Raw genomic sequence first — 16,767 nt, 5'->3', positions numbered from 1 at the left:
CCTTCTCTCTTTCTCTCTCTCTCTCTTTCTCTTTCGTGTACAACAAGGGCGAACTCCAATGATTTGTTTTCCTTTTCGCTCCTCTGAAGTAAATGGAGCGGCTCAAAGTTGTAAGCCTCCTTTTTTTTTCTTTCTCTGCCTGGGGAGGATTTTTTTATAGGCAGTACAGGGGCTTCCGGTGGGTTTCACTTACAGTTTTTTTTTTCTAAATCAGCTTGTATAAAATCTTAGAGCTTCATTTTCTTTATATTTATAGAAACTGTTTATATCTTTCAGTACTGAACTATTTCACTATAAATCCTTGATACCAGATTCACATGCTAAACCTGACAAGCCTGTGACTAACTCTGGCAAAGCTTTTATACAGCCATCATGTAATAAAACTCTGTTGAATTGGAACAAACATTCGTCCATAAATGTCAGGTTAGTAATGGTCTTTATTCTTCATCGCAAGCCTGTTGTCTTAATTAACGACCGTTTGTAGCACAGTGTTCAGGGAACAAACATGGACAGCTCCTAACTTCCGAGGACATGAAAAGGGATGGTGGATGCAGGCAGGCAGAGAATGACTCCACGGAATTCCCGCTATTGTGAGTCGAGAAAAAACATCCTTCAGCTCATAAAAGACCTTCTCTTCCAGCTGCGATGCCACAGCTTGACAAAATGTTCTTTTCATGTCCAGTGGCTCCAATGGTCACAGACTGCTTTGCCATGAACTAGCTTAAGTGCAAATTCCTGCATCGTTTAAATTTATTGTTGAGGTTTAAACCGCGAAACTTGTCTCAAAGTTTGTCGACTTTGACGCCTGTGGACGACAACCTGTAAAAATCCAGTTAGGACAAAAGCAGTTGTAATTGAGGAAACAACAAAACTAATCAAGCGAAAGACACCTAGGTGATTATGTTATGTTTTTTTGTCCCTTCACAATGTCAAGAAAAAATAATAAGTCAGGGTTGTGGGGTGCAACGAAGTCTGTGGTTCTAAAGTCTTTTAACCGCAACATACTTCTGGCCAAAGTCATGTCCTTGTGAGTGACTCACCTTCTAGATTGTTCTATGAAGACTTGCCATGGATTGTAGGAATGTCTCATTTAAAGGCAACGTTTTAATGATTGTTTTTTTTCTTGCTAACAAACTTGAAACGATTCATAATCAACCCTGCAGGTTTTCTCTTAGCTCTTTATACTAAGCCGTTAGTGCCAAGAGTACCTGCAGTAGATGCCAAGAAAGGTTAGAAAGGAAGCTTGTCGTCTAGATACTTACTAACATTAATGGCTGAAGAATTAAACACATGATATGGAGCAGTGTTGTTGTGCTCTGGACGGGCAGGGAAAGTTGTGATTAGAAGAGAAAGCAGGAGAGAGAGAGAGGTTGTCTAAAAGTGAACTAATCTTATCTTCTCCTTATGTTTTGGCTTTTTTCTGTTTTTACTTGGAAAAAATTTCCCACTCCTGGAAAGTCAGTTCTTTAATTTATTATTCACCTGTTTGATATTCTCTTTCTTGATGCTAAGCGCTTGACGAAAATCTTTTGTCGCTGTGGTTTGACGGCGGTTTTTGGCAGACATCCTCAGCCTCCCCTCCCTCCCACATCCCCATTTTTCTAATCTGGAATCGGGCCTCAGCCCCTATCCGCACCCTCTTCATCTCAAAAGTGACACCCGGCTCTCGTTGGTGTGGCATTGCTTGCACAGGGTCCTGGCAAGTATGGAATGCTTTCTAGCGCCAGAAACGCGAGTGGAACGAACCTTATCAGTGGCAGCAAAGTGCGAGCTCGTTCGAGAAGGTTCGCCTTCTCCAAGGATCATCACCTGCCGACACTGGATCTCGTGACAAAGTGCGAGATATGTCGTGACGTCATGAGAATCGGTTATGTTTCCGTTCTTTGTTTCCGTTTTTGTTATGCACAAAATGGCAGAGATTATTGTAAATATTAAACAGAATATTATCAGAGGTGTTTAACGATCTGTTACGCTTACACCTGTTACATGCGAATACAAAATGTCTATTGTTGATAGATGACCTACATACACCAGAAACCTTTCACTACTGTTATAATAGGTTAATGATTCTAATAAGGTTAGCATACTTATTAAATGTTCACTTCAAGTTTCTTTCCTTTCAGAAAAAATTGTGTGTCTGTTTGTTATGTCTGTCATCTAGTCTGTAGTTTTCATTATTCATACTCTTTATTAAAATAACCTACTAATTAAAATTTCTGGTTTCAGCAGGCCTAACAAATCACACTGAAAAAAAAAAACTGCTTGTCTTGAGGACAATACATAAAAAAAAACTTTTGGATAATTGGTTAAATTCCAGCTGGCTTGGCCTAACACCCAAAGAATAGTTTATGAAGATGCAGGTCTGTGACAATTAAGTGCACTGCTCATTTGGAAGCCCTCCACTTAAATACCTCAAACCTAAACTTCCAAAATACAGAAAATGTTGCTGAATAAAGAAAACTCAGTAACGGTGGGAAAACCCACTTTAACATCTTCTCTTAGAGTGCAAGGGACTGTATTGTGTTTGGATGGTTACGCCCCCCTTGTTGGCTGATTTCAGAGCTCAAGAGTGTCGTTACGTCCACCACGATTATCCCCATCGACCCCGTGTTTCTGCCCACCGCCAACAACATCACCGTGCGCGAGGGCGGCAAGGCGGAGCTGCCGTGCAGCGTCCAGTACCTCAGTACCAAAAAGGTCTGTATGGCCGGCTGGCTGTCTGAACAATGTCTAGTTAGCAAAACCTTTAGGCTCTTGGTAATTGTGATAATCGAAGAGAGGATGTTCGTGAACCTGTTATCCATTTCTTTTGTTGTTGATGAGTAGCATGCAGTGTATTTGATTTTTATGATTTAATTTATTATTTGTTTCATCGTTTCTTCGAGCTTTTTTTATGTAAATCGACTAAACAATGGCAGGAAGGGAGCTAAAGACCTTATTTATTTAAGGATGAAGGTTATTTGTAAGCTCTTATAAACATTATTGAAACTTTCTCAATATTTGAGTCGTATTTGTATATACGTACCAACACACAAAGGAAATTCACACAGCCTCAAGTACACACAGACACTCTCTCTCTTTCTCTCTCTCACTCTCCACACATGCACACACGCACACATACACACTCGCACATGCAGAGACACTAGGCCCGTCATACATCTAAATTAATCCTCTTTTCCATTATTCCCCTTACATTTCCTCTCGGCAATAGAGTCTTGTTTGTGCCAACTTCCGTCGACGACTAGCTGCTTGTTAAGTGGGGCTGTCATCTGGGTTCTGTCAAACGAAATTCCCAGTACGATCTCCAACTTCCGGAGGAACAACTGCTTCTCCTATATAATCTCACATTTATGTCCCTTGCTGAGAAGTTGCAGACCAAACAGTTCCTGTCATCCTACCGCACTGACATGGCGTTTTTCATCATTTCGTAGTAGTGCTCTCACATTTTCCAATTCCAGCATCAATCCTAAGGCATAAGCTATTCCCACATTTTGTGACAAAAAAAAGTAAAGCAGTTTAAATGTTATTTCTTGCTGATTGGGTGGAATCTGTGAAATAGCCTTGGGATGGGACTGGTAACTTCCCTAGAGCATTTAAAGCATGATGCTGCAATATTGCGTATCACGTGCAAGGGTTTAGCATATTGCTGTTAATACTGCCAGCTCTGCTAAAGCTTGTTCGTTTGCCATTTTCTTCTTCTGTTATTTTCGCGTTTTATTCTTTTCTTTCTTTCCTTCGTCTGTCTGCTAGTGTATTGTTCTTAGCCTGAAGAGATGAGGGCGGTACGCATCCTGACATCTGTTGACGTGGCACGACGACTGCTTGCAATTTCCAGATGCATGCAAAGCAAAGGTTGCATTACAGGATGAGCTCTTATCAACATTAAACATCTCTCGAGAAGCTAAAACTCAACTAAGCAAACGCATCAGAAATATCAACGACAACCTTGCATGAGAACGAATAACAGATAATAAACAGGACATAAAAACCTTTAAGGTATCACACTGTTTTCGAAAGAGAGAAGGAGAAGAATCAATGAACAAAAAAAAAAAATGGAAAGAAAGAAAAGAAAGAAAAATAAGTAAAAAAAAAATGTTTAGAACAAAAATAGAAGAAATAATGCAATTCGTAAAAAATAAACAACTAACCATTTTTTTAATTTTATTGTCAAACTTCATCGTCAGTAGGAAAGAAATGTGAACACGTGAGTGTAAGAGTGCATGTGTGTGTGTGTTTCTTCTGTTCCTCAATAGCTGTAAGATGATATTTTCTCGTAATCTTATTACTGCTGGGGGAAAATCTGAGTGTCAGTAAAATTGGCTGGAGGTGTTTTTGGTCATTGTCTAACCCCCGACACCGCTTGATGATCGAAGTCAAAGCAGTGAATAGTAAATTGTTGTTTTTCTTGAATGTTTGTTTGATATTGTGTTGTCGAAGAGGTGCCTGTTAAAAAAAAAGACTAAGATCATTTAGTTTACAAAGGGAAGATAGTAGCACCGTACAACCTGTGTAACCTGTAGCTGTACACGACTGAAATAGAGGACTTGTGATTTTCGACAAATAATTAAATTAATATATATTTTCGTTTTCAAACATTAGTCATCACACATATTAAAACAAAACCATCTCCGTGGAAGCACGACTATAAGATATACAGCATTCACTGTTTTGCAAGCTCAAAATGCGAAAAAAAAAAGACATACAGTCAGATAGACATACCGACAGGGATGTAGGTCGGTGGGGAGCATACAGACAAAAATGTAGGAAGGTAGATAATTAGACAAAGAGAAACATAGCAGGCAGGTAAATAATTACACAAATATACGATTGAGACAGACAAAGCAGCAAACTACTGTCAGGTAGAGAATAATACAGGCTACACGGTATACAGGCAGGCCGGCAGACAAACAAGCAGGTAGGTGGACAATTAGATACTATTACATACAGTTTACAGGTAAATTATTAGATAAAATAGCATAAATTAAGCAAATATACAATCATACAAAATGGCATAAGCAGATAGACAATTACATAAATCAGTATACAGTAGATAGTCTAGACGAACAAAGCACATCACAGGCAGTTAAAAAAGTGAAGGAAATATTATATATATACGTTGAGAGACAAATAAAATAGACAGACAAACTGGCATTTAGGCAGAAAATACAGTTTTTAATTTTCAGGTAGATAACTAGATAAAATGGCATACAACAGGCAGGTAAACAACTAAATTATTTTGTCAAACACCATGGAATATACAAAGCGAGTAGACAATTAGACAAACAAAACAACGTATTGTTTACAGGTAGAAGCAAACAACAAAATGGCGAGAGACTGCTAATTGTAGACAGCAGTGAGCTCGTGACAAAGTGTTACACAGAGGTCTTCCACAACATTGCCAGAACCTATTATTTTTTTTTTTTAACCGTGGCTCTCTGATGCACCTGGAACCGACCCAACACCAGTGCTGCTCTCCGCCTCTCTCTCCATCACGCTCCCTCCTCATCCCACTCGCGGATCACGTGTGAACAGTTAACATTAATTAGAAGTCAGCTAGGGTTCCGTGAGGGACCCAAACATTCCCGGCTGCAGAGGCAGGGACAGGGTAGCTCATGCAATTAGAGATTTAATGAGAGGTACTTAAAGACACGCATTGCAACTTACAGTTTGTACTCGGCTGCCGAGTTGTTCCCGGCATGCCTACGTGTCTTGTCGCCTCCCTAACCTCAGCCTCAGCCTCCATCTCACGTGTCTTTGACTGCAAGCACGTGCTGCGGCTGAGATCGATTCCGATCAAATTAACCCCTGCTTTTCCCTTTGTGGCCGGCGTGACGCGCTCTTAATAAAGCGGTGAAATTGAGTAAAGAGTAAGCAGGATGGAGAAAATCCCGCAAGTTGAAACCAGCAGGTGTGAGGCAGTCTCCCTGAGTGAAGGTGAGAGAGTCTCAGTGCATGTGTACGTGCGCGTGTATGCTTGTGTATGTGTGTGTGTATGTACGCGCGTGTGTATATATAAATAGTTAAGCAGAGAAAACGAAAGAAAACAGAATATTCAATGTTCCTACCCACATAACAGGAGGATCTAGAAAGAAAAAAGACAAAGAAACAAAGAACGATTAGTACAGAGAGAGAGATTTACAAAAACCCAAGAATAAAGACTTAATGAAGAATAATACTCTTCGTGAGCTGAGAATAGCACAATTCTAATTGGGTGAGTTATTTAGTAAAAGGTTGGTCAGTTTGTGGTCTAGACTTTCAACAACAACAACAATAATAAAAGTAATCATAATAATAATTAATAATAATAATATAATCTACTACTCGAGTACAAAAGTATCATTTTATCTCAGTTTCATTTACTACTTACTCAACAAATGAAAGAAAAATGCGAGAGTCAAAAAAATCGATGAGTTTGCTGTAACGATATCATTCTGACATAAGGTCAAGGTAGACAACAGGTCCCTCAGTGAGTGGTTAAACGGGCCTAACTCACGGGACATCCAAGGCAAAGCCAGGCCTTCTGCTGATAGTCACTTATCTGCCGAAAGATAAAGAAAATAATGATTTATATTTTTCCAGTTAGGGTGAATCAGTATCCTGCGAGGCCGCGACCCTGTGATAGCATGCAGTACAGGCTTTGGCTCCTCACTCAATAAGACGATATATCAGATCAAATAATCTTAAAACAACAAAGTTGTCTCAAATTTTTCTTCCAAAACGTCTACATGAAAAGTAAGAAGCATCCATCTTTTCTTGCAAAACACAAAACATCCTGTGCATGAGCTGCTTGCAGAATGTTGGGAGGGACGGGGAGAGGCAGGAGCTGATGGATTGAAAGCGTTGCTACAGTCTTTATGACACGGCAACCCCTCCCGTGGCTTGGACCTGGCATCCTGTACAAAATGGCACAATGGATCACTATGCACACAGTTGGTGGCATGATGTAAACACATGCGATGATCCGGCCTTGTCAGAAAGAGGGGGAAAATACGTCTGCACTTCGCTTTTATCGAAGATGAATATCTTGCCTGTTTCCAGGTAAGCAGGTACACAGGGAGGCAGCCAGCACTCCAGCCCTCCTCTCTCTCTAACCAGTGTTGCAAGAGAGTGGAAGAGAATTCTCCACTCTTGTTTCTTAATTGAAGGAAATAAGGACAGAAACAACACTCACAACAACGGCATGCGAAGAGTATATCATAAAAGTGAACATCGTATCCCTCTTATCCCTTCTTCCCATCTCTCACCTTCGTAAATTGTTACTCGTGTTCAGCAACCGTGGGTTGCACGTGCGTGTCTTCTTACCTGTGTCTGTTAGGCGCCTGCTCTTGCTTTAAAAAATTGTGAGAGGTTTGATATTGAAACAAAGACGGGATATAAAAGAACATAGACCACGTGATGCCTGCTCCCTTTTTTTGGGGTGTTAATTGTTGTTCTAGATCAACAATATACATATCATCTTTTGTTTTTTTTTCTATCAAAATAACAAAATAAATATTAAAAAATGGTTGAATATAATCCATTATCTGCTACAAAATATTAGGACAATATTTCAAAATAAATATCTTTGCGGATATCAGATTCCGTTAAGCACAGAAACACAGTAGTGCAGTTTGTGTGCGTTGCGTGTATGTATGTGTGTTTGTGTATGTGTGAGAGAGAGGGGATTTGGAAAGGCTGAGAAAGGGGAAAAGAAAAAAAGAATGAATTTCTTCCAGTAGGTTCTGGAAGCATTGTGTAATGCATATTAATGTCAAGCTGGAAGGAAGGAAAGCTTTACACCTAGATGCGAAGTCGGTCAGGAGAAGACGAGTGAATAAGTCTCCAGTTTCGTGGCAAGCTGTACACCACAGATAATGCTGAATGCTAGATGGCAGCACCGTGCAGATCCATTCCTCTCCCTTCCTGGACCTCCCCCAAAGATGCCACTTGACATGCAGGATCACTTACAACCCTTTTCAGCAGCCTGTATGGAGTCCACCTTACACGCCTTCAAAAAAAGGAAGAAAGAACAGATCGAGTGAGAGATGCAATGCTGAGACATGGAACAACCTTTTCAAGACAAGCACGCATGGCTTTCACTTTTAAAAGGCAGAATTTTCTTTCTGGTCTCATTTCCTCTGCTTTTCCGACAGATACATGCAGAATTCAGCGGCTCATACCAAACCTGTCTGGAGAAGACGGTCCACGACAGACATTGTCAGAAAAAATGTCGTTTGGGCTGGCTTCGACATCCATATGTTGAATATCTTCATTGCCTCTAATTGAAGTCTGCATACTCAGCCAGCAAACATATTTCAGTCACTTGATTACCTGGTCCTAGACTTCCATGAAATGGGAACAGTCCAAACTAGTTTTAGCTTTCATGGACTACAGGAACTTACTTTTCGTTGTCCTTCCGTTGGGATTCCGAGAAATTCTGGAGACTGGGGAGTACCGAAATGTGCTGCCAGACTCCCATTTGGCGCACGCAAGAAGCCTCCTGTCATCTTCTTCCTTGTAAAGTTTCGAAGTCTTCTACCCGGCGACGGCAAAGATTACAAACTACTATTTGTGGGCACGTGACCATGTTATTAACCAGACCGCTTCTTAGTATCTTAAAGATTTTTCTATATGTCCATATTCTTTTCAGATCACTGTCTTCTTCGTCTGGGTCATAAATTGTCATGATTCCCTGTTCAAAGAATGTTTTGTTCCAAATCCAAGGACAACAGTTTTTATCTTATCTTGATTTGTTTAGTCTGGGAGAAATTGTATCTTTTTGTCTGAACTCAGATCCTGCAGACTATCCACAAACAATCTTAAAAAAAGTTTTCTAATTAGTCTACCAGCCTTGATAATGACAATTTTTTTGTCATTTGTGAATTGCTTTGATTTGTTTACGTTTGTGTGAAGTAGACAGGATTCCAGCGTTTGGTCGCTTAGATGTGTTTGGTTCTAATACATGTAGTTTGGGAGGTTTCTTCCAATACATGGTATGAATTCTACAGGAATGCATGTGTACAGAAATATTCAGTGCTATTGTTCATATTATTATTGTCATCATCATTTTCTGCCACCATCTTAGCGAAAGAAGATAGAACATGCTTGAAATTTGACAATGAGAATATATCATAGGCAATCCTTCAGCCAACTTTAGTTTTATTGTTTATTTAAAGTATTGTTCATATCGTAAAATGGTGACACAAAACAAATCAACAACAAAGCAATAAATCAAATTACTGGAATAATTGTAAAGAACTGTACCAACTCAGTTTCAATATTCTTGATTGAAATGTGCAAGGCGGGGTACAATAAAGTATGTTCTGCTTGTGCTGCTACATTTTTTTCGCTGAAAAAGTAGAATATTCGACTGTCCGATGGTTTACAATTGATGTTTTAATATCAGGTCATGAACTTAAAGTAATCTTTTAAAAAAATCAAGTGTAACCTTTTCAAAAAAGGTCTGTGTTATATTTGCTAAACTTCAGCGTTCGACATGTAGTGGTCCGCAGAGAATGCTCATTCCAGCAGAAATTTTTGTTCCTGTTCTGCATCGTACATTTGCTTTAATAAAACTTTTTTTCCGATCAAGAGAGTAGCTTGACGGTTTAAAAATTAATATTCTGTCACAAAGCTGACTGTTTTTAAATTGAAGAATGGGAAAGAACTAGAAAAGGGCCGGTCACACATCTTCTACTGATGCTGCTGTGGAAGGCAGTCGAAAACCAGATACAGGCCGCAGGGACAGATGTCGCCAAGAAAGATGATCTTCCCCCTGGAATATGAAATGGCAACAAGGTTTTAGGATAGGTTAAAGGTCTGTGCATGACTGCAGAAAAAAATTACGAAAACTGAAAAAAGCTCTGCAGACCTGTCGAAGATAATGTAAGAACGGGAGAGCTGTTGTGTTGAACAAATTTCATTCACATGACAATTTTTTAGGTGATATAATCAAAAGATTATTTTTTTTTTACTTTTTTGTGTGTAAAACATGTAACATCTATCAATAATGGACACAAAACGTCCAAACAAAACAATCCAAATAAAGAATCAAATGGGGTAGGAATAGTATAAAAATACAGAAAGTGGTATTTGTATATTTTACTTTCCAACATCTCAGACGCCCCACCATCACCATCTAACTGCTTACTGACTCAAGTGTCGTGTGCAGACTGCTTGCACCTCCTTACAAAAAGAACAGAATATCACAAAATATACGAACACGAGACAGACATGGCAAATCTCAAAGGTTCGTTGGACAACTCAAATTCTCAAACCCTCCCCATTTTATTTTCGGTTCCCGTCATTTGAGTCCAGAGACATCCATTGCGGAAATCTGCAGAGATTGGCGACGAACAATAAGCTTAGTATAAAAGGGTATCTGGTTATTTATTTTTTTATCGAAATATTCAAAATGTTGTGTGTCCATGGACTCCAAAGTTTCGGGCCCTCACGAGGCCATAAAATAGACAGGCAAAGAACACTCGCTCCTTTCTTGCCAGATTGCCGGCGATTTGGGTTCAATTGGGCTTCGCTTTCAGACCAACATGCTTCTGGTTGGAGCAAAAAGGAGAGAAGCGAATGAAAGTAAGAAAAAGTAGGATGAGGCTTGGTTGGGAAAGAGGTTCAACATTGAAAGAAAGGAAAATGTTTTCTTGGTCTATCGTTGAGAGGGTGACGAAAAAAAGTTAATGGAATGGAAAGAGCTGATAGCTGTTAGCCAGCCACTCCTGTGGCAAGAGAGAGAGACAGACAGAGAGTTTGGTTAGTCGAGCCCCACCAGTTCTCCATCTCCGACTGCTGAGGTTGTGCCAAAGGACCGTGTAGGCTTGCGTCAATGGAGGTTTCTCTACGACAGGAAATGTTCATTGTAGTTTTTCCTCCAGCCTTCGAGGGGGGAAGCGTGGACGCGGGTTGTTGGGGAACTTTATTTCCCGGCGGACTGGCGGGGATGTGGCTCTGCACGCGGCTGTTCCATATTCAGGAGCTGGCCAGGACCGGAGATGAGGCAGGATCGCCGGTTACGATCTGTTGATGCTCATGTCCAGAGCTTGTCTCGCGGTCCCCCAACCCCACAATGTGACGATTAATACATTACGGGGAACATTGGGGATAGCTCGACCATGGAATAGCTCCTCTTCATTTTTCATTGCCATTTCTTTCTTTGTTCGCTGCTGCCGATGTGTGTGAAATATTCGTTTCTGCTGGTGCTGGGTAGCCGATCACGTGGTTCTTGGTATTAATATATGCGTGCCTACATATAATCTGTGGATGTGTCTGTGAGTGTGTGTGGTTTCTGATTTCTCTCTCCTTAAGAGAGAGGTAAGAGAGATAAATGTGATGGGTGTGTGAGGACTAGGTGGACACACATCCCCAACCCCTTTCTCTACACTCCCCTGTAGATGTGAAAACCAGCCGCTTCCTTCTCATTATTACCTGGCTGACCTACTACATTATTGTAAACTTTTATCGGTCTGTATCGAATCTGGTTTGATGTAATGGGTAGTTTCCTGTTGTCCGGAAGGTTGTCGTGGATACCATTTTCCCTGCGTTACAACCGCGCATTTAACTTGCATTCGCCAATCAATCGCCATTTTCATGCTTCAGTGTCCTGTATGTGTTTGCATTCGCGAGCCTTACTTACATGAGTTGTGCTGCAGAAGTGATATTAATTGTTTTCTACACACAAATGTTCCATCAAGCTCTGTTAACTTTCCGTAAATTATTGCATTTTTATGCATGGGTGGAATATCGTTTATACATCAATCCTGACTCTAGTCTTAAAGGGCAGGCCAGAGAAAGGTCGAGTGTGTGCGTGTGTGTGTGTGTGTTTGTGTGTGTGTTTGTGTGTGCATGTAGCTGTGTGGTACCCTGAAGTGTTTCGTCCAATTCTCTGAACAGTGAATTATCGGACAAGTCGGGAAGTGTTCCATTATACACGTCCCTTGTTAGCATGTCCTTGTGTACCGAGTCGTCTGTTCTGTCTATCAATGTGAAACAACCACACCCTCCCACCCGACTGGTCATGGAGCCTTGGCAGATGTGATTGATTGTGACCGTCATGGAGTGTGAAACTGAGTGAATTAATAATAACACATCTAATTAGCATCTAGGGAAAGAACAACAGACATTTGATCCTACCCTTCAGTTCTCTCCGCGGCCAAGTTATCTAAAAAAAAAAGTAGTATATTAAAAAAAATAAAATAAATGAAGTTGTGTTTGAAATGCACATGCACATAAAGTATTCAAACAGGACAAACTGATAAGTAGATAGTCAAATAACAAAAACCCTAAACCCTCAACTACCTACCCACCTAACCATTCAACCTTATAACCAGCCAGAAAATTAACTAACTACTAACTACTTAATAAACTGAAAAGTGTTGTGCTTAGCTGCTGAACAACATGAGTTCAGATAGAGAATACAAACAACAACGACAACAACATCGACGGATGCCTTCATTGACAAACGAAATAAACGTAATACAATGGAAAAAAACCTAACTTTCGCTATACTTATTATTGATCATTATTTGCAAGCTACTACTTTGAGAAATCCTATATTTCATGGCTGCAATAATAATTACAAACACGTCATTTCTCTCTCACGGAAATATCGAGCGGCTCTGGAGGGTGGTCGATCGTCGCAAGCTAACACGTGACTCATGAGCGTGAGCACCAGAGGCGGATCATGTCTGGTGTGACAGAGCGGAGGATGCTCAGTATCCTCAGTACTGCGACATGCGCGCCCCCTGTTGGACTAAGAGGATAGATGGGCAGTTCTGGCCACCTGCTCACGCACTGGTGCACGCCACCCGCATGACACCCGGTGCCCACGAGACTTACCGCCCGCTAACCTCACGCCATGGGCCCGCTCGCACGCACAGGCTTAGCTAGGTTCAGCTTTACTTTCATTTCACATGCGCCAAAGATTGATGACGGTTGGGAGATAGAAAAATGGGAAAGAATCGCTCAGGGTTTTTTTTAAGATCTCCCTGAAGGCTTGTGGGCTTTCTCGTTTTATTTATCTTTCGGTAAAAACAAGAGAGATGTGAGCGGAGGTTTACACATTCGCATGAAAAGGTAATAAAGATTGTGGTTGACATTTCATTAAGTACTATAGTACTGCGTGGAGATAAACGGAAATAAAAACAGAACTAAAAGAAGTAAGGATTGTGTTCGTCAAGACTCATCGATCAGAATTACAGAGGCTGGTTTCTCACCGATATTAATGGAGATTAGATGCTATCAGTAGCCACACCCTTTCAATCTATTAAGAATGAACTAAGACAGAAATCCTTAGCACAAAGATGCAGAAGGTAATTTAGGACAAGCTTGTCATCAACCATCTGGTGTGTATCACCCCCCCAACATCCCCGACTCTCCCTCCACACACACACGCTAGTGCACACATGCGCATTGCAAGAAAGGTCACATGTTTAGTTCAAAATGTGCTATTCTTGCAGTAAAGTTATATTGCAAAAATACTAACTGAAACTTGTCAGTCACCATGGAGTCTTCTTCACCGCCTTTCTGCCTACTCATTTTCCGCGGTTACGATTTTCAACCAGAGTTCATGTGTGTTTGTGAAAGAGCAAGGTTGTATGTGAGTGCGTGTGTGTGTGTGTGTGTGGGTGGGGGGGATTTCTAGCGTGTGTTTTTGTGTGTGTCTTGAGCTGTGTGCGTGCGTGTCTATGACCGCGCATGTGAATTAATTGCTTCTCTAACAAGTTTCCCACCGAACAACTAACACCAACAGAGGTTGTGAAACCATTAGTTTCCCGGGGTGTCTCTTAAGCTCCTTGCGAAATGTCTGTGTGGGAGGATTGGTGACGTCAGCTCCTGTCTACTGCAATTCACTGTTTTCATACAATTTTTTCCTCCCTCTCTGGGGGTAGTCGATAAAATGAAACGGCAATGACATTCAAACATGCTACAGATTATGTAACATTCCCGTCTTGCGCTCTTTACAGCCGGGATTTGCCAATCAAATTTCCACTTACATGAACTGAGACCACGTTTACAAGCAGTTTCGGAGTCCTCCTTCCTTCTTTTAAGGGCAACACCGACTTATAGCTATTAGTGGAATATTAGCAACGGCTAGCCTATCACTTCCGGTCTGGCACACAGAATGGTCATCTAGGGTCAGATGTAAAACACATTTCTAATTTTACACACTAAATCTGTTTAGTTAATCAATTTTAGAGAAACAGTGCACGACACAAGCTTAAAACTTGTTAAAATATTCTTTTTAATAAGAGTCTTAGAGTAGTTTAAATTTTTTAAACGTGCTGTGCATCTAGCCCCTGATCGTGTACATGCTTAATTGAGCAAATGAAACTGCTGAAGATCTGAGGTGAAATGAGGCTTTCTGGGATATATTAAATAATCTTTTTGTATATGTCTTTCACTTTACCTTTCTTTCTCCCTAGTTTCATGCTTTGCCAGCTATCTTCACGTTAATTCATGAATCATTTTCCCAACATTTTTCGATTTTTTTTTTATAATGCATTGCCACTTTCTGTCTATTCATGAAACTGTCTTTTGCTTGCGTTTAATAGGGCATAAATTTGCTTCTTCCATTGCTGTCAAACTCCTCCAGCCTGCTAAAAAAGGCTATCAGATTTACATTTGTTCATTCAGCCCGTTCATTTTCTCGGCTGCTCCGTGCAATAAAATGGTTAAAATATCCAGCTGTCAAGCCTACGTTTGCACGCTAAACGGTATTCCATGTCCATCGCAAATTAGTGGAATGGCGAGCACTGGGACACTCAGACAGCATGTTAGCAGAAGTGAAAGTGAATTGTTGTAAGAAAAGGACTGGTAAAAAAAGTGTAGTAATACAAACACGGTTGAGGTAATGAGAAAAAGAAATGTTTACGCAAACAGCTGAGTAGTTAGAGTCTTACATGCCTTAAGACTATATATATATACACATTTATTTGGTGAATACTACTCAGAATTTTGTATCGTTGCAGGTGGCTTGGAGGCGCGTGGACCAGGACGAGTTCCTGACGATCGCGGAAATGACCTGGGTAGCTGACCCTGCCTTCTCGGTGAGGAAAGAGGTGAAGAAGCATGACATCAGCGACTGGTACCTCGTTATCACCAATGTCACACCCAAGCACGCAGGGCTTTACGAGTGTCAGATAACCGCCAGTGCCGGCTACTTCAAACACGTGCAGCTCAACGTTGTAGGTGGGTGATGTCTACCCTTTGTCTACTCTCGGAATGCGAACCTTTCCTTCGTCTATACACTCCTTGGTCTTACATTTGTTATTGCCTAATGTCCCACTCCTGTCATAATTATTTTTGTTTAAAATTGCTTGCTTATTTATGTGTGTGAGAGAGAGTGTGTGTTTGTGGGCATTTCTCGTTTATCAGATAGATGCACCTGTGTAGCTGTCTTTCCTTTTCTGACTCTTTAATGTCTATGAACATCGGTTAGTTTATTTATACCTGTCCTTTGTTATATATGCGTTAATACATTTGGATGCCTAGAATCTTGTGGATGAGTGCATGCTTGTATAGGCATTTCAGATAGACACTATGTGAGTGTATGTGTGCGTGCCTGTACGTGAACGTGTAGAAAAGGGGGACCGACGAATGGATCTACATGCACACCTATGAGACCATTTCAGAAAGTCCACAGCTTGCGCTAAGCTTTGCCGCCAAAAGAAACGAGCCACTGCCAGCATGCTTTATTCACTTCCACAAAGCCATATCACACCTTGGCCCAAGGTGTAAGAATGGACGATCTGAGCAAGTCTCTCGTAGGCGAGACATTATGTTTTCCCAGAATTACTCCTTTCATCCGCTCCAATAACCCTAAGCTCTGCTTCAGCGAGCAAGTCCTCGTGAAAAGTTCTGCTTCTGATTTTAAAAAAATTGTCAGCCTGCCAACACAGCTTAACTTTGCGTCAACAAGTATGTGTGGAGTGCGCGAGGTTTAATCAGCTAGACACCTAGCTAAGACGAATGCCAGTCGAATTCTTCTATTCTCACCCAAGCATTTGCCATGCACACCCGCATTGTTCTCTTTTATACCTCACCTACCTTTCCAGCCAAGCTATTAGTGTGCTCTTGCTCATAAACATGACCTGTGGCCATCAAGTCCACCCCATCTCACCAAGGGACAGAATCAATCTTCACTCCTTCCATCGTCGCCGGCAGTTTTAATACTAAACGAACCGACGAGTGTCCTTTCTCTCACCCAAGCTTAACTTTTCGAGTCGACGGTATGGATTTATTGATACATACGGCTGATACGGCCCATTAAAATGTCGGGTGGATATTGCTTTTTAAATTTGAGTTGTGTTTGCCTCATGCTCGCTAATGTTACACACGAGTTTGTGCGTTCTTTATGAACGCCAAGAGAGACGAAGCTGAAAGGTTGTATAATGTGGTTTTCGTGTTTTGCAGGTCCGCCAATAACGGCCCCAGGTACGAATGACTCCCACAGTGCGTTTGCATTTTGCTCACGATCTCTGGTAGTGCAAGTGTTCATGTTGGATGTTTGGTGCATGCTTACAATAATTATTTTTTGAAATCAACTTTATCATCCGCGGTACTCAAAAATCAGGGCAGAAATGTCTAACTTGTTTGCTTATATTTTTATTTATTTTTTTTTATACTTTGGGCTGATCGCTTCGCTCTTTCTCGCCTGCTTTATTGCAGTACGATTAACGGGGGGAGGGAAAAGAAAGCGCTGTGGTTTTGTGCATGTTCTGCTATTCTAACAATCGCCTCGACCTGGGCGGATCCAGTTTTTAACGCTTTTCTTTGCAA

General features: G+C 41.0%; 1 protein-coding gene across 3 annotated transcripts in view; it reads left to right on the top strand.

Annotated features, from left to right (window-relative positions):
- Positions 1–16,767, top strand: part of LOC112554129 (zwei Ig domain protein zig-8-like) — an 85,110-nt gene that overhangs the window by 48,540 nt on the left and 19,803 nt on the right. For 2 of the 3 annotated variants that reach the window (XM_025221739.1, XM_025221737.1), the window contains 3 exons: positions 2,561–2,697; positions 14,958–15,177; positions 16,402–16,440. In XM_025221739.1, the coding sequence (XP_025077524.1) occupies positions 2,561–2,697; positions 14,958–15,177; positions 16,402–16,440 (396 nt within the window). The remainder of the gene's footprint in view (positions 1–2,560; positions 2,698–14,957; positions 15,178–16,401; positions 16,441–16,767) is intronic. The other variant, XM_025221738.1, reaches the window with a different exon arrangement.

Source organism: Pomacea canaliculata, linkage group LG13, assembly GCF_003073045.1.
Source record: "Pomacea canaliculata isolate SZHN2017 linkage group LG13, ASM307304v1, whole genome shotgun sequence".
NCBI classification, from domain to species: domain Eukaryota; kingdom Metazoa; phylum Mollusca; class Gastropoda; order Architaenioglossa; family Ampullariidae; genus Pomacea; species Pomacea canaliculata.
This window is presented reverse-complemented; position numbering and strand designations above follow the sequence as displayed.